This window comes from Lepidochelys kempii, chromosome 11 (genome assembly GCF_965140265.1).
Source record: "Lepidochelys kempii isolate rLepKem1 chromosome 11, rLepKem1.hap2, whole genome shotgun sequence".
NCBI lineage: Eukaryota > Metazoa > Chordata > Testudines > Cheloniidae > Lepidochelys > Lepidochelys kempii.
Window position 1 is genome coordinate 11,592,534 of NC_133266.1, and position 22,097 is coordinate 11,614,630.

Here is a 22,097-nt window from a genome sequence, read left to right on the forward strand (position 1 = left end):
TGGCACCTATGTTCATGAGCCACTCCAGACAGCCTGATAAATACATGTAGAGAAAAATAACCTGAAATATAAATATTCAATAGGAAGAAGAAACTTGAGAAGTAATGAGGGTAAAGCAGACCTAACAGTCATGGTGGACAGCATAATGGACTATGACTTTGCAATGTGATATCTTAGCAAAAAAAAAGTCAGTGTAATTTTTGGGCTGTCTACATAGAAGCATGACATCACAGAACAGAGAAGTAATAGTCTGTCTATGGCGAGAGGGTGGCTACATCTGGAATACTGTGTTCAGTTCTGGGCACCTCATTAACCATAAAGATACTGACACTTTGGAGGCAGATCAGAGAAAATGCTCAACAAAAATGCTCTGAGGGAGTAACAGAACTGACATATGAGGAAAGATTAAAAGAGCTATTTGTGCAATAGCTTTGGTAAACTGTGACTAATGGCACAGTCTAACCATCATTAATAAGTATTATTTAACACTTAAATAATACTTACTAGGTGCAGGAGGGAGGAAGAGGAATTTTCAGTAGTGCTTAGCATTGGTCTAGCTGCTCTCATTGATACTGATGGAAATTTACTGTTGATTTCAATGGGAATGTAGTTAAGCCAATGAGGAGTGGTTCTGAAAATCCTGCCCTTCGTGTATAGACCTCAAAGAATTTTATAGATGTGTGTAAAAGCATCATTATCCCCGTTTTACAGAGAAGGCACCTAAGACAGTGAAAGAAGCTATATGATTGAACCATGATCCTGTAAAGACATATGCAGGTGCTTAGCTTTATGAATGCGAGTAGTGCTACCAGTGGGACTATCCTTGGGAGACTATCTCCCTGTCAGGAAGATTTTCCTAATATTCAGCCCAGTTTTTTCCATCTCTCAATTTGTTCATTAGAATGGTGGTAATACAGGGTAAACGTTTTTAAAGTGCCTACGTTCCATTTTCAAAAGTGATTTGGAGTCACATTTTTAAAGGTACATAGGTGCATAAAGATGCAGACAGGCACATAGCTGATTTCAGTGGAGGCAGCTAGGCAATTTTGAAAATTCGACTAGGTCCCTATCTATATCTTTGGGTTTCTAGGCCCTGTTCCAGAAAGGTGCTTAGGCACTTAAGTCTCAGGTTTGGTGCCTAAGTCCCAGGTTTAGGCTCCACTGGGATCCACAAAACTGCTGCTGAACCCTGTAGGTGCCTAAATTTACTCGGCACCTTAGTTTCTAGAGTAAAAGTTCCCTACACATCTATGTTTCTGCCTCTGAGCATGTACGCTGTTGCCTTCTTCCAGGCAGCTGGATGCAATGACAGGGGTCAGCCACCTCCTGAGTGCCCCTTCATGGCCAAAGGTCACTTTGTAGTACCCTGCCTCTGTTTCCCCAATTTCAGGCCCCTTTAGCAGACTGCGCACACTTTTCCTGTGGTCAAAACACCCCCTCTGAGGTCTGAGTTTATTCACAGAAAAACATAAACAAAAGTCCCAAATTAAAGTCCAACAAACAGACATTTCTCTTCCTATTCCCTGGCTGTTTTGCTTGGAGAGCTCTGCAATCCTTCCGCTGCTTCGGGGTCTCTCCCGGGCCTCCCTGTCTGAACAATTTTGCAGACCCTTCTGTTTGTCCCCCTGCTTATTCAGGTTCTCTCCCAAGACTCCCTGCCTGGAGAACTTTTGCACTGTTTTCCCTGTTGGTTCAGGGGCTCTCCTGCTTTAGCAGGCCACTCCCAGCCATTTCTTGCTGAAGTCTAAGGGAATATCTACACAGCAACGAGAAACCCATGTCTGGCCCCTGCCAGTTGACTCGGGCTCGTGGGGCCCAGCCTGCAGGGCTGTTTCATTGATGTGTAGGCTTCCGGGCTCAGGCTGGAGTCTGAGTTCTGGGACCCTCCCACATCACAGGGATCTAGAGCCCAGGCTCTAGCCTGAGCCTGGAAGCCTACACAACAATGAATCAGCCTGAGCCCTGCGAGCCTGAGTGTCTAGTTGCTGTGTAGACATACCCTTTGTCCCACGTCCCAGGACTCTGCTGGAGCCTGCTCACTCCTAGCAGTCTCTGTTCTCCCTGACTATTTAAGTACTTATCCACAGGGGAACAGTCATTGGGCCAGAGAGAGAAGAGTGGAGTGAGAATGCTTCTGTGATTCTATGAATAGTTCAGTGATTGGGACACCCATCTAGGAGGTAGGAGACCCAATCCCCCAATGCCAACCACTCTTTCCTTATTTACTCTACAATGGAACAGGTTCAAACGGAGAGACAGAAAGTAGTCCCTATCAGAATATCCTTTAGTTCAGTGCTTAGCTCAACCATCCCTGAGAGGTAGGAGATTCCTTGTTCAAATCCCTGCCTTCTCTGGTAGTGAAGGGGGGGAATTAAACCTGGGTCTCCCACATCCCAGGTGAGTGCTCTAACTACTGGGATAAAAATTATAAGGTGGGCTCCTCCTCCGTGAGCCATTTTGTGTAGAGTGAGGCCAGTAGCTAACTCATTTCTGCAAGAAGCAGTTTAGGCAGCCCGTTCCTATTAGTGGATTTGCAAGCAGAGACAGGTGTCTTCCTGAAGTCTGGACTTAGCCACTTATCTCCATGAGAGGGGTGGACCTTAGCACACACCCCTCTGGTTGGCATCCTATTGGCTAGCTGAAGTGGCTTCCTGCCTCACATGCTAGCTTTTGATGGATCAGAGTCTAAGGCAGGGATCAGCAACCTTTGGCATCTGGCCCACCAGGGTAAGCCTCCTGGCGGGCTGGGCCAGTTTGTTTACCTGCTGTGTCCACAGATTCGGTTCATTGCGGCTCCCACTGGCTGCCTTTCGCCGCTCCAGGCCAGTGGGGGCTGCGGGAAGTGGCATGGGCCTGGAGTGCCCACCTCTGTTGTAGAGAGACAGAAACAAATTGAAATACTTCCCACTGCACCTTTAAAAGGAAAATGTCTGATTGCTGGGAACCCATTTTGCTTTTTGTATGTAGCTCAGGGGCAGGCAAACCTTTTGGCCTGAGGGCCACATCGGGTTTCAGAAATTGTATGGAGGGCTGGTTAGGGGAGGCTGTGCCAGGCTGTAACCCTGCCCCATATCTGCCCCCCCACTTGCGTCTCATCTGCTGATGCCCCTCCCCTCCCGGGACTCCTGCCCCATCCAACCCCCCCGTTCCCTGATGGCGTCCACAGGACCCCTACCCCATCCTCCACACACACACACCCGCTCCCTGACCGCCCCCAGAACCCGATTGCCCCCCACCACCACATCCCCCCTTCCTGACTGCCCCCCGGGACTCCTGTTCCCATTCAACCCCCCATGTTCCCAGCCCTCTGACTGCCCCGACGCCATCCACATCTCCACCCCTGACCACCACCCCGAACTGCCTTGCCCTCTATCCAACCCCCCCATTCCCTGACCCCTTACCGTGCAGCACAGAGCAATGGTGGCTGGCTGCGCTACAGCCTTGCCGCCCAGAGCATTGCGCCGGTGTTGTAGTAAATTGCTCTTCATAACTGCTACCAGTAGCACATTCCTACGCGGAGCAGCCTGGAGCACTGAGGCTGCGGGGGAAGGGGAAGAGCGGGGGAGGGGCCAGGGGTGAGCCTCCGGGGACAGACGCTCAGGGGCTGGGCAGGATGGTCCCACAGGCTGGATGTGGCCCACGGGCCGTAGGTTGCCCACCTCTGATGTAGCTAGTACATAAGGGCAAATTCTGATACCCTTTCTCCCCATATGTAGTATCTTATTCCTTGAGTATTCCTGTTGGAACCAATGGGGGTACTGACAGAGTAATGTATTACTCAATAGGCGCATAAGCATGTCAGAATGTGGTCCTTAACAATTACACCTGTGGATCTTTAATCTAATTGAAATTTGCCAATAAGAACAGAACTAGATTTAAATTGCTGACAAGGGTGGCAATTACAAACCCATATCAGAAATATTATTTCTGTCTCTTGTGATGTTTCTAGCAGGAATGGTCTAGTGGTTAGCTGGCAAAATGAGGAAAATAGATTCTAGCAAGAAGCTAATATTAATTAAAGTTTGCTTATATTTTATTGATTTGTTTTATTGGGTAAGATTTTTACTATCTTTTGACTTATCTTTTGTTTAATCCTGTTTGGATCTTGATTAACTTTTTAAGAAACTTCTTGTCATCTGAAAAGTTATGTTTATCACACTAATGAATTCAATGAAAAATATAACTATTTATGTATACCTTTTTAGTTTGATAATAATATATAACTCCTAGATGAATGTTAAGATTAATTTTGAAGTGTGTAATAGGAAATGCTAATCAAGTCTTAATGTTTCTTCTAATCCTATGTAGTCATTTGTTGTTGGGCTTTTGTTCGTTCTGTGGGTTTTGTTTTGTTTTGTGGTGGTGATGTTTTTTTGTTCTCCTAACAGTTTTTATTATTGCATTGGATGCTCTGTAATTATGGGTTTGTAGGGTGAGTGTGTGTGTGTGTATATATGTCTCAATTTCTCTTAGTGTGTGTGTGTATATATAGTAGTGATACAAAGTACTATATTTTATAATAGTGATGCTATAGCATTAGAGTGATTCACTGTAACAAGGATTTATTTATTTTGTAGGTGATGTGCTGGGTGGTTGTTTGGTTGGTTTTTTTGTTTTGTTTTGTTTTTTTTAAAGTTTTCAGTTAGTTGCTTGTCTAGGATACTACTTCTAGTTTTTATCCTCCAGTAGTTTGTTGTTAAATGAGTGGCTTCCACCAGTTATATCAACTCTGAACCTGATTTAAAGAGGATTCAAGACTATTAGGAAGGCACTTTTTTCCTTTACGGGGCCTGGCGGAAAATGAAGCTGATCTATTTTAAACTGTGTATTAAAGCTTGACCTGCTTATTTCCCAAGAGTTGAGTATTTGAAAGTCTTGTTTTGGTTTGTGTAATTAACCAGTTACTAGTGTGAAAAACTAATCTCTCGCCAGAGAAAGCAGTTAATCACACGCAAACTTTAAACAGCAACATTCTGGAGGCGGTTTTCCAACAAGAGTAAAGAAAGACGCTATGTTACCATAGCCTTACATATAAACCTACTTTTTTTAAAATAGGAATCTTTGTTAGTTACAAGTCTGGTTTCATGCTGAGAGAGGAGGACCTAATCAGCTATTGTGTGTGTCTCAAGGGTAGATATTCTTAAAAGTCGTCTTCTCTCTTTCTCCTCTTAGACTGTAAGGGACTCCCTCTCCGATCTGTTTAAAGGTGGTTCTTTCTTGGTTGGAGGGATCCTTGTTATATAATAGGAGGCATTTCCCTATCCCTTTCCTAACCTACACTCCTTCCCACCTTTAACTAAAATGGGGAAGATGGGAGCTGCTCACTACTTTAGAACAACTGATGTCAAAAGTCCAACTCTTGTTGCAGTTCACTTTGTCAGTGACCACTGCTGACTCCACCAATCTTGCTTAGAGGAGTCTCTCAACAAGTCTTGTTCTGTCCATTCCCATATGCTTGAGAGAGGCAATGGAATGTCTTTACTGCAGCGTTAACTTAAGTGTTGCCCCAATGCAAGCCCATCTCCATTCAAGGATTCTTGTGTGTGATCATGGTGGCCTAAATTGAATTACCTGGCCCCAGAAGCAGTGCAGGCTACAGCTGGAGTTAGCCCAACTCATTAGCTGCTAACACAACCACAGTGCAGCTCAGGTGTTGTTTCACAGTCTGGCTGCTTTCATTCAAGCTAGGGTAGTCAAGAGGGATTGACTCAATGTTGAAGGTGTAGACAGACCTAGCCAGAAGCAGACTTGGATGCCCTGCCTCTTTTCCTCCCCCACCCATCCCTCCAAAGTCTATGAAAGGCGCAACTTGCTATTATGGTACACTTGGAGATGGGCCTCATTGTAGAGCTGGAAACTACTGTGACTATTGCCTTGAACAAATAGCATGATGTTCCATTGTGCTCAACATGAGATACCAACAAGTAAAATCTCTTCAAAGAGGATTCTTGTATTGTAGTCTCTTCAGTGGGCTGATGGCTATTGGGAGCTACATTTTGATAAAGGATCTTTGATCATTCAGATTGTTCCTATCTGACAGACTTTAATGTTATCTGCTCTCTCCCCCTACTCCTTCCAGGTTTCTGGGGTTGTGCTCCTGTGCATAGGAGTCTCTGTTCAGATGAAACTCCATGATGCTTTCGTGTTGGTGAATGAAACCTCGTCTGGTGTCCCTGTGATTATCACCATTGTTGGTGGTGTGATCATCTCTGTCTCAGCCTTTGGTGCAATTGCCATACTGAAGTCCAGTCATACGATGATCAAAGTGGTAAACCATCTTTAGCTTGATGTCTTGTCTATGTGGGCTCTAGAGTGTAAATTTCAGAGGTTAAAGAAATATTCCTTAAGCAATAGGGTGAAAGCAGTGGCTATATGTTGAGGGTGCCTTGCTGAACCCCACATACTCACTTCTGCACTGTCCACACCTGCCTTCTAACACTGATGCATCTGATGTTGGTTTACAAATCTCTGAAGGTTAAGGTGGTACTATAGGGTGAAGTGAAATAAGCTTTTATCTCAAATGTAACATGTTTGGGAACTGACTTGCCAGTGCTTATGAGTGTGAAAGGGCTAATTATTGGAGAACAAACAAGTATATCGCTCATTCAAGTTGCAGGGCTACCCAGATTCTGAATTTTATATATAAAACTAACACTCCAGTCTCTGAGCTGAGTGCAGTTACTTTAGTGGGACGGGATAATGGCAAAAAGTTAGCTTCTAAAGGGCTACAGCCAAACTTTTCAAACATGAGCACTCAAGTTGCAGTGGGGGAGGTTTAGATTGGATATTAGGAAAAACTTTTTCACTAAGAGGGTGGTGAAACACTGGAATGCGTTACCTAGGGAGGTGGTAGAATCTCCTTCCTTAGAGGTTTTTAAGGTCAGGCTTGACAAAGCCCTGGCTGGGATGATTTAACTGGGAATTGGTCCTGCTTCGAGCAGGGGGTTGGACTAGATGACCTTCTGGGGTCCCTTCCAACCCTGATATTCTATGATTCTATGATTCTAAGTTAGACTGCTCAAGTCATTTTCTGGCACTAAATGAATAACTTGATTCTTTTCAAAATTGCTGAGGATGTGCATCTCCTATTGACTTCAGTGGGATTTGTGTCTACCTGACACTTAAGCTTTGCCTAAATATGGATTTGGGAGTTCAGCATACTTGGGTTAATCCTCTTATGTGGGGAAGCTTTTTTTTCCCCCCATGCACGGTGTTGATTCAGATGCTGCAGACATCTTTTTGCAGCACAACTTTCCATTGAAACCAGTGTGCAATTCTGATGTTCAAAAACAATAGAACAATATACGCAGTGGTCTGTACAGATGTTGATGTTGCCCATTGATTTCCAGGGCTATTTTAGTAGTTTAAACAATCCTGTTGTCTATAACAAATATGCAAAGTACTAGGTTACCTCTTTCCTCTCCTTGCTCACTCTCCACATACTGGGTTTACCATCCTACAGTTCCTTTCCTGCCTATTATGGGGTCTCTCTTTCCACTAATGCCACTAGGAGTTGAGCACATTTCTTAGAAGACAGGACCTTCTAAGTCCCTCAAATCAATAGAAGCAGCAGACTACAGCTGTAGCCAAATCAGCTTCTGAAATAAACCTCCTAGTTTTGGAAAGAACAAGCCAAATATCAGCTATTGAACTTATAGCTGTTACATGTAATAGTAGTTACAAAAAAGTTTTCATGTATCTTACATTTTTCTTGAACAGTGTGTCTTAAGTACTAAGCACTGTAAACAAAATTGGATGACCTGGCCAGCATATATAGGTCCTGACTCTAGGAGGAGAGATGCAGAGTTTTTGTGGGTTTGGGCCCTAAATACTCAAACTTCACTTAAGCTGAAGGAAATCACTTTTTTGTTTTTTAAATGAGCATTCTCTGGGAAATGTGGCTTGGAAATATGGGTCCCTGGACTCTATAGCAGACAATGGCATCTAGATGCCGGTGGCTAGTTTGTTAGCAAACTACTATGTTCTAAATATTTGATCACTCCAATGGGTAACCAAAGTAGCATCTTACTCCAATAAGAATTAAATTGGCAGACTGCAAAGGAGACTTTGGAATTAAGCAGGAAACAGAACCCCTCCTAATGGGAATATTTGTAAGGCAGGAAGGAAAGGGAGAGGTTGTAACATTCATAAGCATAAAGCCACAAGAATCAAACCTAGGATCATATAATTCCTCCAAAAAATACCTGGGACAGGAACCCACAAGGGGAGAGGCAACTCTTGATTCAGTCCTGAGTGGAGCACAGGATGTGGTCCAAGAGGTAACTATAACAGGACTGCTTGGAAATAGACACCATAATATAATAACATTTAATATTCCTGTGGTGAGAAGAACACCTCAACGGCCCAACACTGTGGCATTTAATTTCAGAAAGGGGAACTAGGCAAAAATGAGGAGGTTAGTTAAACAGAAATTAAAAGGTACAGTGGCTAGAGTGAAATCCCTGCAAGCTGCATGGATGCTTTTCAAAGACCCCATAATAGAGGCTCAACTTAAATGTATACCCCAAATTAAAAAACACAGTAAAAGAACTAAAAAAAGAACCACTGTGGCTTAACAACCATGTAAAAGAAGCAGTGAGAGATAAAAAGGCATCTTTTAAAAAGTGGAAGTCAAATCCTAGTGAGGTAAATAGAAAGGAACATAAACGCTGCCAAATTAAGTGTACAAATGTAATAAGAAAAGCCAAAAAAGAGTTTGAAGACCAGCTAGCCAAAAACTCAAAAGGTAACAACAAACTGTTTTTAAGTATATCAGAAGCAGGAAGCCTGCTAAACAACCAGTGGGGCCCCTGGATGATCAAGATATAAAAAGAGCACTTAAAGATGATAAAGTCATTGCAGAGAAACTAAATGAATTCTTTGCTTCAGTCTTCACGGCTGAGGACGTTAGGGAGATTCCCAAACCTGATCTGTCTTTTGTAGGTGACAAATCTGAAGAATTGTCACAATTGAAGTGTCACTAGAGGAGGTTTTGGAATTAATTGAGAAACTTAAGAGTAACGAGTCACTGGGATCAGATGGTATTCACCCAAGAGTTCTGAAAGAACTCAAATGTGAAATTGCAGAACTGTTAACTATGGTTTGTAACCTGTCCTTTAAATCAGCTTCTGTACCCAATGACTGGAAGATAGCTAATGTAACGCCAATATTTAAAAAGGGCTCTAGAGGTGATCCTGGCAAGTACAGAGTAGTAAGTCTAACGTCAGTACCAGGCAAATTAGTTGAAATAATAGTAAAGAATAAAATTGTCAGACATATCGAAGGACATAAATTGTTGGGCAAAAGTCCACATGGTTTCTGTAAAGGGAAATCATGTCTTACTAATCTATTAGAGATCTTTGAAGGGGTCAACAAACATGTGGACAAGGGGATCCAGTGGACATAGTGTACTTAGATTTCCAGAAAGCCTTTGACAAAGTCCTTCATCAAAGGCTCTTAAGTAAATTAAGTTGTCATGGGATAAGAGGGAAGATCCTTTCATGGATTGAGAACTGGTTAAAAGACAGGGAACAAAGGGTAGGAATAAATTGTAAATTTTCAAAATGGAGAGGGGTAACTAGTGGTGTTCCCCAAAGGTCAGTCCTTGGACCAATCCTATTCACCTTATTCATAAATGATCTGGAGAGAGGTGGCAAAGTTTGCAGATGATACTAAACTGCTCAAGATAGTTAAGACCAAAGAAGACTGTGAAGAACTTAAGAAAGATCTCACAAAATTAAGTGATTGGGCAACAAAATGACAAATGAAATTTCATGTAAAATAATGCACATTGGAAAAAATAACCCCAACTATACATACAATATGATGGGAGCTAATTTAGCTACAACTAATCGGGAAAAAGATCTTGACGTCATCATGGATAGCTCTCTGAAGATGTCCACACAGTGTGCAGCAGCAGTCAAAAAAGCAAACGGGACGTTAGGAATCATTAAAAATGGGATAGAGAATAAGATGGAGAATATCTTATTGCCCTTATATAAATCTGTGGTACGTCCACATCTTGAATACGGCGTACAGATGTGGTCCCCTCATCTCAAAAAAGATATACTGGCATTAGAAAAGGTTCAGAAAAGGGCAACTAAAATGATTAGGGGGTTGGAACAGGTCCCATATGAGGAGCGATTAAAGAGGCTAGGACTTTTCAGCTTGGAAAAGAGTAGACTGGGGGAGGGTGGGGGCTATGATAGAGGTATATAAAATCATGAATGGTGTGGAGAAAGTGAATAAGGAAAAGTTATTTACTTGTTCCCATGATGTAAGAACTAGGGGGCTACCAAATGAAATTAATGGGCAGCAGGTTAAAAACAAACAAAAGGAAGTTCTTCTTCACTCAGCGCACAGTCAACCTGTGGAACTCCTTGCCTGAGGAGGTTGTGAAGGCTAGGACTATAACAGGGTTTAAAAGAGAACTGGATAAATTCATGAAGGTTAAGTCCATTAATGGCTATTAGCCAGGATGGGTAAGGAATGGTGTCCCTAGCCTCTGTTTGTCAGAGGGTGGAGATGGATGGCAGGCGAGAGATCACTTGTTCATTACCTGTTAGGTTCACTCCCTCTGGGGCATTGGCCGCTGTCGGTAGACAGGATGCTGGGCTGGATGGACCTTTAGTTTGACCCAGTATGGCCGTTCTTATGTTCTTGCCACAGATTATGCCTATTACTACTTGTCCTACTACTTCTGTGGACATGGAGAACAATTGAACACAGTCCTTTGGTTAAGTCTTCAAATATGTTAAGGGCTGTTAGACCCATGCACAGTCTCTTTTTTTTTTTTTTTTCCTCAAGACAAAACATGCCCAGTTTTATTTAACCTTTCCTCATAGGTCAGGTTTTCAAAACCTTTTTTATCATTTTTGTTGCTCTCCTCTGGACTCCCCAATTTATTCACATCTTTCTTAAAGCATGGTGCCCAAAACTGGACACAGTATTCCAGTTGAGGCCTTACTGGTGCCAAGTAGAGCAGAACAATAACTTCCAATGTCTATTTTATGACACTCCTGTTAATACATCCCAGACTATTAGCCTTTTTTGCAATTGCATATCACTTGTTCACTTGTATTCATTCAGTATGTGATCCACTATAATTTCCAGATCCTTTTTTGCAGTACTCTTGCCTAGCTAGTTATTTCCCATTTTGTAGTTGGTGGTGGTTATTCTTCTCCTTCCTAAGTGTTGTGCTTTGCACTTGACTATATATTGCTTCTCCAAACTGTCAAGGTCACTTTGAATTCTAATCCTGTCCTCCAAAGTGCTTGCCCCTGCCTCCGAAAGATCTACAAATCTTCAGCATATTTTCCATTCCATTATCAGTCATTAATGAAAACATTTAAACAGTACTGGACCCAGCTTAGGACTCCACTTGATCTGTCCTTCTAGTCTGACAGACAACCATTGATAACTACTGAGTATGGCTTTTCAACCAGTTGTTCACTCACCTTATAGTCATTTCATTTGGACCATATTTCCTGAATTTTCTTAGGAGTGTCATGTGGGACTGTGTCAGAAGCTTTATTAAAACCCAGATAAATCCCATCTACAGCTCTCCCCTATCCATTAGGCCAGTAACCCTGTCAAAGGAGGAAATTAGGCCGGTTTGGCATGATTTGTTCTTGAAAAATCCCTGTTGGCTTTTCCTCTACAATTCTACTATCTCTAGGTCAGGGGTGGGCAAACCTTTTGGGCCGAGGGCCACATCTGGGTGGGGAAATTGTATGCAGGGCAGGGGTTGGAGTGTGGGAGGGAGTGCAGGGTGTGGGAGGGGGTGCAGTGTGCAGGAATGGGCTCAGGGCAAGGGATTGGGACAGAGAAGGGGTGCGGGATGTATGAGGGGTCTCAGGGCAGGGGGCTGGGGTGCAGGAGGGGAGGGAGCTCAGGGCAGGAGGCTGGGGTGCAGCAGGGGGCTCAGGGCAGGGGGCTCAGGGAAGGGGGTTGGGGGGCAGGAGGGGTGTGGGGTGCAGCAGTAGGCTCAGGGCAGGGGGTTGGGGTGCAAGGTGCGGCAGGGGCTCAGGGCAGGCGGTTAGGGTGCATGGGGGTGCAGGGGACTCAGGACAGCGGGTTGGGGTGCACGGGGGCTCAGGATGCAGCGGGACAGCAGGGGGTTGGGGTGCAGGAGGGGCGCGGGGTGCAGCAGGGGGCTCTGGGCAGGGAATTGGGGTGCAGCAGGGGGCTCTGGGCAGGGAGTTGGGGAGGGGGGAGGGGTTCGGGCTCTGGCCCAGCACCGCTTACCTAAAGCAGTTCTGGGGTGGCAGCGGCACGCACCGTGGCCAGGGCAGGCTCCCTGCATGCCTTCCCTGGCCCCACGCCGTGCCACTCCGGTTTCAAGCCGGAACCACGTCCCTGTGCAGCCGCTGGGGGGCGGGAGGCGCACAGAGCTCCACGTGCTGCCCTTGCCACGCCTCCAGGTACCTCCCCTGAAGCTCCCACTGGCCGTGGTTCCCCGTTCCTTGCCAATGGGAGCTGCGGGGGGTGATACCTGGAGGCAAGGGTAACACACGAAGCCCTCTGTCCTCCCCACCCCCACCCAGGACCCCAGGGACGTGGTGCTGGCCACTTCTGAGAACGGCGTGGGGCCTGCAGCACCACGGGGGGCAGTCCCGCAGGCCGGTTCCAAAGCCCTCAGGGGCCAGATTCGGCCTGCGGGCCGTAGTTTGCCCACCCCTGCTCTAGGTGCTCACAAATTTTTCTGTTTAATAACTAGTTCCAGTATCTTTCCAGGTATGGATGTTAGGCTGACCAGTCTATAATTCACAAGTCCTCTCAGTACCTATCTTTAGAAAGAGGAACAATGTTTCCCCTTCTCCAATCCTCCGAGACCTCCCCCGTCCTCCATACACTGTCAAAGGTAATCGCTAATGGTTCTGAGATTGCTTTAGCTAGTTCCTTAAGTATCCTTGGCTGAATGTCATCAAGCCCTGCCAATTTGAATACATCTATCCTACCTAAATATTCTTTAAGCTATTTTCTTCATATTGGGCTTTGTCCTTCTCCCCATGTTGTTAATGTTAATCGTGTTAAGCATCTGGTCACAATATACAGTTTTTTATGTTTTTTTGGTTTTAGTGAAGACTGAACACCTACAATGCAGTCCTTTAAGGCCATCTAGTAACTTTAAAATATTGTCTGTCATATGCCACAAAACTTAATTGCAGTTGAGACAGAAATCTGACTGTAGACAATTACACAATCCCCAGAATATTTGCTGAGTTGCACTAACTATAGCAGCTCTTAACAATTATGGGTTGACATGAAATCTTTCTGGATGTGTTCAAACACCCTCAACCTGGCTACTTGTGACTGACTTACTTGCATCTTATTATTTGTCATAATCTATTACTTCCAGAAGTGACTTGGATGGATGCACAGTGTGCTGGCCCCTTAGGCTTACATTTCCTATGATAGATCTTCCAATTTTATATACATTTAAAATTGAGCTATGGGATGATGCAAGGAAAAATAAAACCAAAGTAAAGATGCCAGTGCCTCTTGATATAGTATATGTAACACTGACTAGTGATATGTTTGGTTGGATTAATCTAAAACAAGAGTGTGCTAACTGTGCATTGTGAGAAGATGAATGCTACCTGAAATTATTATTGTTAGTTCACAGGCATGCTGCTGATTATCTTCTTGATTGAAATCATAGTTGGCATCTCTGCCTATGCTTACAGAGCGAAGGTAGGTGTGTGGAAACTTAAAGTATGTGTAGTGCTAACAAATACCATGCTTTCTTTATGTGAGAGGTTTCAAGTACAGGGTCCTTTCCAGGAACCCCAGTTGGCATCACAGATTTCTTTGCTGAAAGTGTATTTATGGTTAAGAAGTTCTTCTATAAAAAGCCACACTAATTGCTCAACAAAACTCTAAAATTAACTTGCTGAGTTGAGTGACTCTACTTTTTAGCACTGAATTCTTCTCCATACAGCAACATTACTATAGTTTAATCCCAAACGTAGAATATCTGTTACTAGAGATCCATGAAATCACAGCTACACTTCAGGATTCTAGGTTGAATTTTATTGGGACAGATGGAGCAACAACCTATGGAATCACGAGTCTCTTTTATAGTATAACCACATGCTGAAGTATCTACCTGAAAGCTTTGCATATGAGATTGAAGTTTCTGAACCAGTAGCCACCATTGCGACCAGGGAGGTAAGGACACCAAGTATTAGCATAATAACTTGCAGGTTACAGTTCCACAGGTTTCTCTGACAAAGCTTCATAGTTAAAATTGGTCTGAAAACCTAGTTGGGTTGAGTGGCAGCATGCTAGACTGCCAGTGATTGGTGTTAGCATAGGTTGCAGGTGAGAGAAGGGAGATGGGTAGACCTAGAACTTCAAGCCTTGGCCCACTAAAAGCTATAAAACAGTATGGAGAAAAACCTCTCTAAAGGGGAGGTCAAAGAGAGCACTAGTACTCGAGGTAACCAAACACCAAGCATGCAGCTGGCTCTTCACCAGGTGGGGCAAGCGGGAAATCAGCAAATGCAAAGGTGTCGAAATAGAAGTATACAAAGCAATACTTTTATATTGGCAGAATTCTAATTCTTCCCTACGAACTCAGCTAGGTTTTCCTTATGGTTGGAAGCGAGGGTGATCTTAAAATTTAATCTCCAGTATTAACTAGAATTGGTATTCCCTAGAGTTATAAGGATAACCTGAAACTAATGGTAAAGATGTTTATATCGCATCTTCTGCCAAGAAAACATATTTTACCATTATGATGTTCAACTAAATGTAAGTCCAAAATCACCACTGCTATTTCTAAATGCAAAATAGAATCTGGGAGGAGGCGGTATGGAGAAAAAAATATATTTTGGCTGTATTACTGGAGCAGTCAAATAGCTAGAACTCATTATGGGCTTGAGCAAAACCAGAAGCCTTAAAAAGAACAATGCTCCCATGTCTAAATCTGGCTGGAAATGTTTTCGAACTGCATAAGCCACATAATGTTAATTGTAAGACTGATGGCTACTTTTCTTCCAGCAGCTTAAGAATTGTCCTTCTAGTTAGGGAAATGACAATGCTCACTAGCATCTCTGAACCAGAGCTTAGAGGTGCTCAATGAACCAACTGCTGAGAATGGGGTGCAAAGAAACTCGTCCACAGCAGGCCTCACTACTAGCAGAAATTGAATCAGTACTACATAACGGTCTGTGCCATGACTAATGTCTTGTGTTCAGCAATAACAAGCATTTAGGGATGTATGTGCACATATACACACACACACACACACACAAAATGGAGAAATTTATGGAACAAGTTCTTTTTTTGACTTGGGACTTGCACTTAAATATGGCTAACAGTGCAGAGACAGGATGTCTGGCTAATAGTTCAATTTAATGTCTGATCTTGAAATTTGCATGTGAAAGGTTCCAAGTGCAAATATTGTGTTTGATACAAGGTCTCCTAGTGAGCTTTCAAAGATCACTTATTCTTTAATACCCCTTCTAGTTAATGTTGCCATTTTTGTGGTGAAAACACATTGCCAGAAATAGCACGCTATGTGGGTCCAGTACTTCCATGATTCTCTGGAGGACAATGCAGCGTGCAGGAACTTGTCCACAGTTACGTCTCTTCTGTATGCATATATAACCAATTCTACTTTACTTACAGCTGCATGACAACCTACTGAGAAGCTTCCTGAAGACTCTTGACAAATATAACAGAGAATCCCAAGTAACCAAAGGAATAGACCACCTACAGGAGAATGTAAGTGATCTCTCCTATGCTACAATGAATAGAGGAATTCACTATAACTTTCTTTGTATTGTATGCCTTTGAGGGCACATAAAAATGGAGGCTGTCACTTCTGCGGGCTCTCCATCTTTCTCTTAATCTAAAGCCCCCAAATTTGTTCTGCTTACCCCCTTCATAAGAGACCTACATCTTGCTTTGGTTAGTCTGTTAATGAATTTCAAGTACAGAATCTGCTTCTGCTCAAACTATGAAGTGATCCTACTTGTTTCGTTCAGCTTCTTGGGGCTGGTACAACTGCATTAGACATGTGTAACCAAGTTGTAATAAAAGAATGAGATGGGAGAGTTCTTCTCCCACAGGAGATCACCAAGCAAGATGACTTGACTAACTGAAATCCTATTTAAAAAGAATGCTCTTCATATCTAGAACATGTCTAATTTTGGGTAAATAAGAATAGACTTAATCTTGCTTCCTCCAGAAGGGTTAGAAAACAAGTCTAGGCTTGAGATTTAACAAACTAAACCGAACTAATGTGTGTTCAAACCAAAAGCATAAGAAATCTAAGATCTTTGCCTCACGTTGGCAAGAATCTGAACTCTCTCTCTCTCTCTCGCTGAATGATGATCAATTATAACTACAATAACCTAAGGAGTTCTCTCAATGAAGATCTAGTCAAAAGAAACATGCTATAATTTGTTAGATTGTTTTGCAATGAATAATGCAACCAGGCATAAAAAAGGCATTCCACAAAGCTTAAAAACTCAAAGGGAAGGCAAGTAATGGCTTCTGACAAACTCTTTGAATAAGTCTCACTTAACAACTTGACCAGGTCTATCTGTTTTAGAACTGGGAAGTAGGCCACTTACATAGACCAGCTGGAAGGTAACTTGTCATCCCAGGACTGTCTGCTGCTACTGTAATAATCTGAACAGCTTTGGAAGTCTTCCTAAGAGCTCTGCCTTGGGCTCAGGGTGTTACAAAAATCACTGTAGCAGAAATCTTTTTTGCTTAAAATTCCACTATTTCACTTACTTAAACTGTTGTTCGTTCCAGTTCCAGTGCTGTGGTGCTCAGAACTACACCGACTGGTTCAATACTACATTTGGATCTCTCAGTTCAGCTGTTCCAAATAGCTGCTGCAAGATGGTAACGAAAAGTTGTGGAATGAATCTAAGCAACGATACTGCTAACATTAACCAACAGGTATCTTTACTCCTCAGCTCTAGCAACAAATTCTCTTACTAGGTAGCATGTGATGCCAACTTGTCAGTGCTCCTGTCACCTTCAGTGGGGAAACTTTAAATTACTAAAACTATGGCCTACAGCCTCTGTCTATAATGCAGCTGGCTGTTTCAGAAGAACAGGTAAGCATTCCTTTAGAACAAACCTGTCTAAGGCATCTGTATACCCTTATTACTGTAGTACCTCTCAACTATATTGAGATTATCTTCTATTCACTTCTCTGAAGTAGGGAATTACCACTACCCTCTCCCCCTCCAAATCTGTAAAATGGGGAGAGAGACTGTAGCACAGAGAAAGTGACTTGCCCAAGACCACACAGGAAATCTGTGGCAGGGGCCAGGGAACTGAACCCAGACCTCCCAAGTCCCAAGCTAGCACCCTAGGCATGGAACAGGCCTTCCCCGTTCTTTAAAGAGAGAGGTCCAGAAGTATATATCTGTGGCTGAATGTGCAGGAGGTGAACTTGTCTAAAAAGGTGACAAGGTAACTCTTGTTCTCTTAGTACCAATATAATGATAAAAGTAGAATAAAAATAACACTTAGGATTTCTGTTCCTGGTCGGTTCAGACAATTGCTCAAGTAACCTTATTAGAGGTGGTGGGATCCATTTTAACAGTGAAATGACTGATGCTCATTTGCCCCCCTCATCCAGACTTTTATAGGGGAGGTGTAGAATCTTGCTTCACAACTAAACTGACACCAGAATTTCTAAATCTAGCCAATGGCTCTTACATAAAATATTTTGTATACCAAAGAAATTCTTCACTCCAAATATATCCCTCACTTTTCAGCACTAGCCTATATTAGAAGGCTGAAATATGCATGGAGGAAGCAAGCATGATGCGATTTGAAGCAGCTAACAATCAGCAAAATCATTTTTGTGCCGAGTGGGCTCGGAAACTTTGCTGGATTGCAATGGCATTTGGTTCTGCCTGCTGTAATGCTTGAAAAAACTGGTGAACTACCTATAATTAAAGCTATGCTTAACTGAGTCAGTTGGATCTTTTCTAATTTGGCATCACCTTGTCTTCTCCACTATCCCTTTGACTAGGCAGCTATAAAAACTGCATGGTGGAAGGAAGTGCATAATTATGGAAAAACTATTTTCAGTAGGGGGAACCAGTCTATCAAAATCCCCATCCCTCTTCCTATGCCTGAAGTTCTTTTGATATCCCATTGTTTGTACTTTGGAATTTGCCCTGTGCTTAGAGTCTACACGTCTAGCATGTCTGTTCATGCTACTGTTTCTGGTTTGCTAATCCAAACATGGGCTTTTGACAGTAGGACCTTTAAGCACCACAGAGGTCACCCTCTGACTTTTTCTCCCCCCTCCACCCCCTATCTTTAGTCTGTTTCTTTCCTAACTATGCAATAATTCTCACTTTAAAAATTGTTGTTCCTTGAACAGTAGTAAATTCTCAGCCATAAGAATTTGTATAAGCAGTGGATATATTGTTTCTTGACTTTAGCAAAGCTTTTGACACGGTCTCCCACAGTATTCTTGTCAGCAAGTTAAGGAAGTATGGGCTGGATGAATGTACTATAAGGTGGGTAGAAAGCTGGCTAGATTGTCGGGCTCAACGGGTAGTGATCAATGGCTCCATGTCTAGTTGGCAGCCGGTGTCAAGTGGAGTGCCCCAGGGGTTGGTCCTGGGGCCGGTTTTGTTCAATATCTTCATAAATGATCTGGAGGATGGTGTGGATTGCACTCTCAGCAAATTTGCGGATGATACTAAACTGGGAGGAGTGGTAGATACGCTGGAGGGGAGGGATAGGATACAGAAGGACCTAGACAAATTGGAGGATTGGGCCAAAAGAAATCTGATGAGGTTCAATAAGGATAAGTGCAGGGTCCTGCACTTAGGACGGAAGAACCCAATGCACAGCTACAGACTAGGGACCGAATGGCTAGGCAGCAGTTCTGTGGAAAAGGACCTAGGGGTGACAGTGGACGAGAAGCTGGATATGAGTCAGCAGTGTGCCCTTGTTGCCAAGAAGGCCAATGGCATTTTGGGATGTATAAGTAGCTGCATAGCGAGCAGATCGAGGGACGTGATCGTTCCCCTCTATTCGACATTGGTGAGGCCTCATCTGGAGTACTGTGTCCAGTTTTGGGCCCCACACTTCAAGAAGGATGTGGATAAATTGGAGAGAGTCCAGCAAAGGGCAACAAAAATGATTAGGGGACTGGAACACATGAGTTATGAGGAGAGGCTGAGGGAGCTGGGATTGTTTAGCCTGCAGAAGAGAAGAATGAGGGGGGATTTGATAGCTGCTTTCAACTACCTGAAAGGGGGTTCCAAAGAGGATGGCTCTAGACTGTTCTCAATGGTAGCAGATGACAGAACGAGGAGTAATGGTCTCAAGTTGCAGTGGGGGAGGTTTAGATTGGATATTAGGAAAAACTTTTTCACTAGGAGGGTGGTGAAACACTGGAAAGCGTTACCTAGAGAGGTGGTAGAATCTCCTTCCTTAGAGGTTTTTAAGGTCAGGCTTGACAAAGCCCTGGCTGGGATGATTTAACTGGGAATTGGTCCTGCTTCGAGCAGGGGGTTGGACTAGATGACCTTCTGGGGTCCCTTCCAACCCTGATATTCTATATTTGAAATTGTAGCCTTATTAATTACTGTCAATTTTTTGTCTCTTGCAAGCCATCTTTTCTTTGATAAATATCTTTAATAAAACTTGATCAGTTACAGTTGCAACAAAGTTTGGATTATCTCTTTTATGGATGGTACAATGGGGCTGCTGTACCCATTGTAATAGATCTTTCTAAAAGGGGTACCATATTTATATGCAGTTCACTTTCTACTCTTATGGGTACTGGATTCCAATGTACATGCCAGATGCAGTAATTAGCAAACATTCTTTCCCCCCTCCCTCCAGGGATGCATTCAAAAGCTGAAGAAGTGGGCTGAAGAACATATTGCTCTTATTGGAGGGGTCTGCATAAGTGTTGGATTTGCACAGGTAAACATTGTGTAGTGCCTGTCTTGTCTTCAAACTGCAGGTGGTGGTCCTCATGCAAACGAAACATGGGAAGAAGTACAAGGCTCAATACCTGAAATACTGAGGCAGAATAAACTAAACAGATTTAAATTAGCACATAAGTTACTGGATAGTAAATGATTTAACCCTGTGAAAGAAGCAAGTCTCTTTAAACTTGGTCCACTACACCCTTGCTTTGTGATGACTGACTGAGCTATGGACTGAGAAAGCACTGGTCATATTTTGACTAACGTGTGAATGGCAGCAGTGCACTAGACAACTTTGATTTAGTTGGTGTTGGTCCTGCTTTGAGCAGGGGGTTGGACTAGATGACCTCCTGAGGTCTCTTCCAACCCTAATCTTCTATGATTCTGTTAAATCTACACAAATGTTCTACGCATCAGTGCCGTGGCAAAAAAGGAATTTTTAGGTCTAGTAGTATTAGTGGATCCCATCTGCAGTGAAATGGTATTCTCCCAACAATGGGTCCATTAAAATGTATGGGTAAATTGTTTAAAAACTACTTTTAAACACTAGCAAGGTTAAGCTTAATTTCTTATCTCTACCCTTTTCTTCCCCCTCAGTTACTTGGGATCTTATTTAGCTACATGCTACTGAGACTACTTAATGAAGATTATGTGAACTTGTGAGCCTTCAGAATGATTGTGCAACTTAATATATGAATTTTATGAGTTTCCTTACTTGTCTTTTGATCCGACTATGCTTAAAAGGCTATGTTGCATAAATTGAACAATTAAAAGAATTACCTGTCTTCATGAGATGCGATGGATATCTGTTACACTGCTAGCTTTCATGGTAGGAGGTGGTAGATATCAACTGTAGAAGCTCAAGGTTCAATTGCCTTTACAAAGTTAGAATGAAAGGGTGGAAAATTAACTGTCTTGTTCAGGAAAAACTTGTTGGGATTATAGCACATACTAGTAAAAAAAACATGCCTAGCTGAGGGCTATTTCAATTTCTTTTACTTAAGTTATACTAGCTGTCCAAAACAGACTGTGAGGAAAGAATTTTTTATTGTTGGTTTGGTTGTAGGAGGCCTGTGCACGCTTTTGCGTGTGCACACACAAAAAACAAACCAAAACCTTTCCCTGAGGAGTGCTGCAGTGATAGTCTTGCCATATACTACTGCATGTGAAGGAGGGGATTAAATTTAACTGCATATGACTTGTCTAATAGTACTACATCAGTCAACTCTCCTCCTCTGCATATAACAACGAACAGTGGTGCCCTCAAAGTGAGGGGGAGACACTTTGACAGCTCAGCTGTCATAGCTTCTCTCTGCAATCCACAGCTACCATTGTCTCCCTTCAGAAATGCTACATCTGCCTTGGGAAAAATCTCTTGAATTAGGATATCAAATTGATTCGTCTGCCTTCTATGGACAAAATAAAAGTATTAACATAGTTTGATTATTTACTTACAGTATCCTATGACAATCTAGAAACCCCCACCCAGTGAATCGCAGCATGTTTTATCACCTGTTTGCAAAGTGGTAACAGGACATTTTGGGGGGAAATTCACTTTCCAGCCACCCATTTTACAAAAATGTATTAAGCCATTCAACCTTTATAAAACCTGGCATATTGGAGGTTCCTGACTTCTGGTATGAGCATGTATATGTACTCTAGTAAGTCATAGAATATCAGGGTTGGGAGGGACCCCAGGAGGTCTAGTCCAACCCCCTGCTCAAAGCAAGACTAATCCCCGATTTTTGCCCCAGATCCCTAAATGGCGCCCTCAAGGATTGAGCTCACAACCCTGGGTGTAGCAGACCAATGCTCAAACCACTGAGCTATCCCTCTTCCCCTCCCACACCAACTCAGTAGGAGGAAAGTCCTAAATTTTTGTTTTATATCTTCAACGGTTCCCAAACTTCCAATGCCACTTTGCTTATGAACTGCACAGTTAAACTGCTTATAAATAGAATTTCTTGTGCCTTATCTTCTGTCATCAGCCTGACTTTGAAATCTGACTATGAACAATGTCTTGAAGGAATAAGAAGGCCAGGCCAAGTCTTAAAAGCATTCTGAATCACTGAAGTCACTATTTAGTCTAACTTCATTTTTCTTAAGTAGGAATGCCAATTGGCATTCCTTACAGTCACTTTCTGCCATCTCATGCCTTAA

At 43.0% G+C, this 22,097-nt stretch overlaps 1 protein-coding gene across 1 annotated transcript; it reads left to right on the plus strand.

The window, feature by feature from the left end:
- The first annotated feature begins 3,978 nt into the window (after window positions 1-3,978).
- Window positions 3,979-20,657, plus strand: LOC140895254 (tetraspanin-7-like). The gene is made up of 9 exons (XM_073304693.1): window positions 3,979-4,053; window positions 6,080-6,268; window positions 7,323-7,324; window positions 12,799-12,862; window positions 13,621-13,695; window positions 15,637-15,732; window positions 16,774-16,923; window positions 19,849-19,932; window positions 20,535-20,657. The coding sequence occupies exons 1-9, from the start codon at window positions 3,979-3,981 to the stop codon at window positions 20,598-20,600; spliced, it is 801 nt and encodes a 266-aa protein (XP_073160794.1). The 3' UTR covers window positions 20,601-20,657.
- The last annotated feature ends 1,440 nt before the right edge of the window (window positions 20,658-22,097 follow it).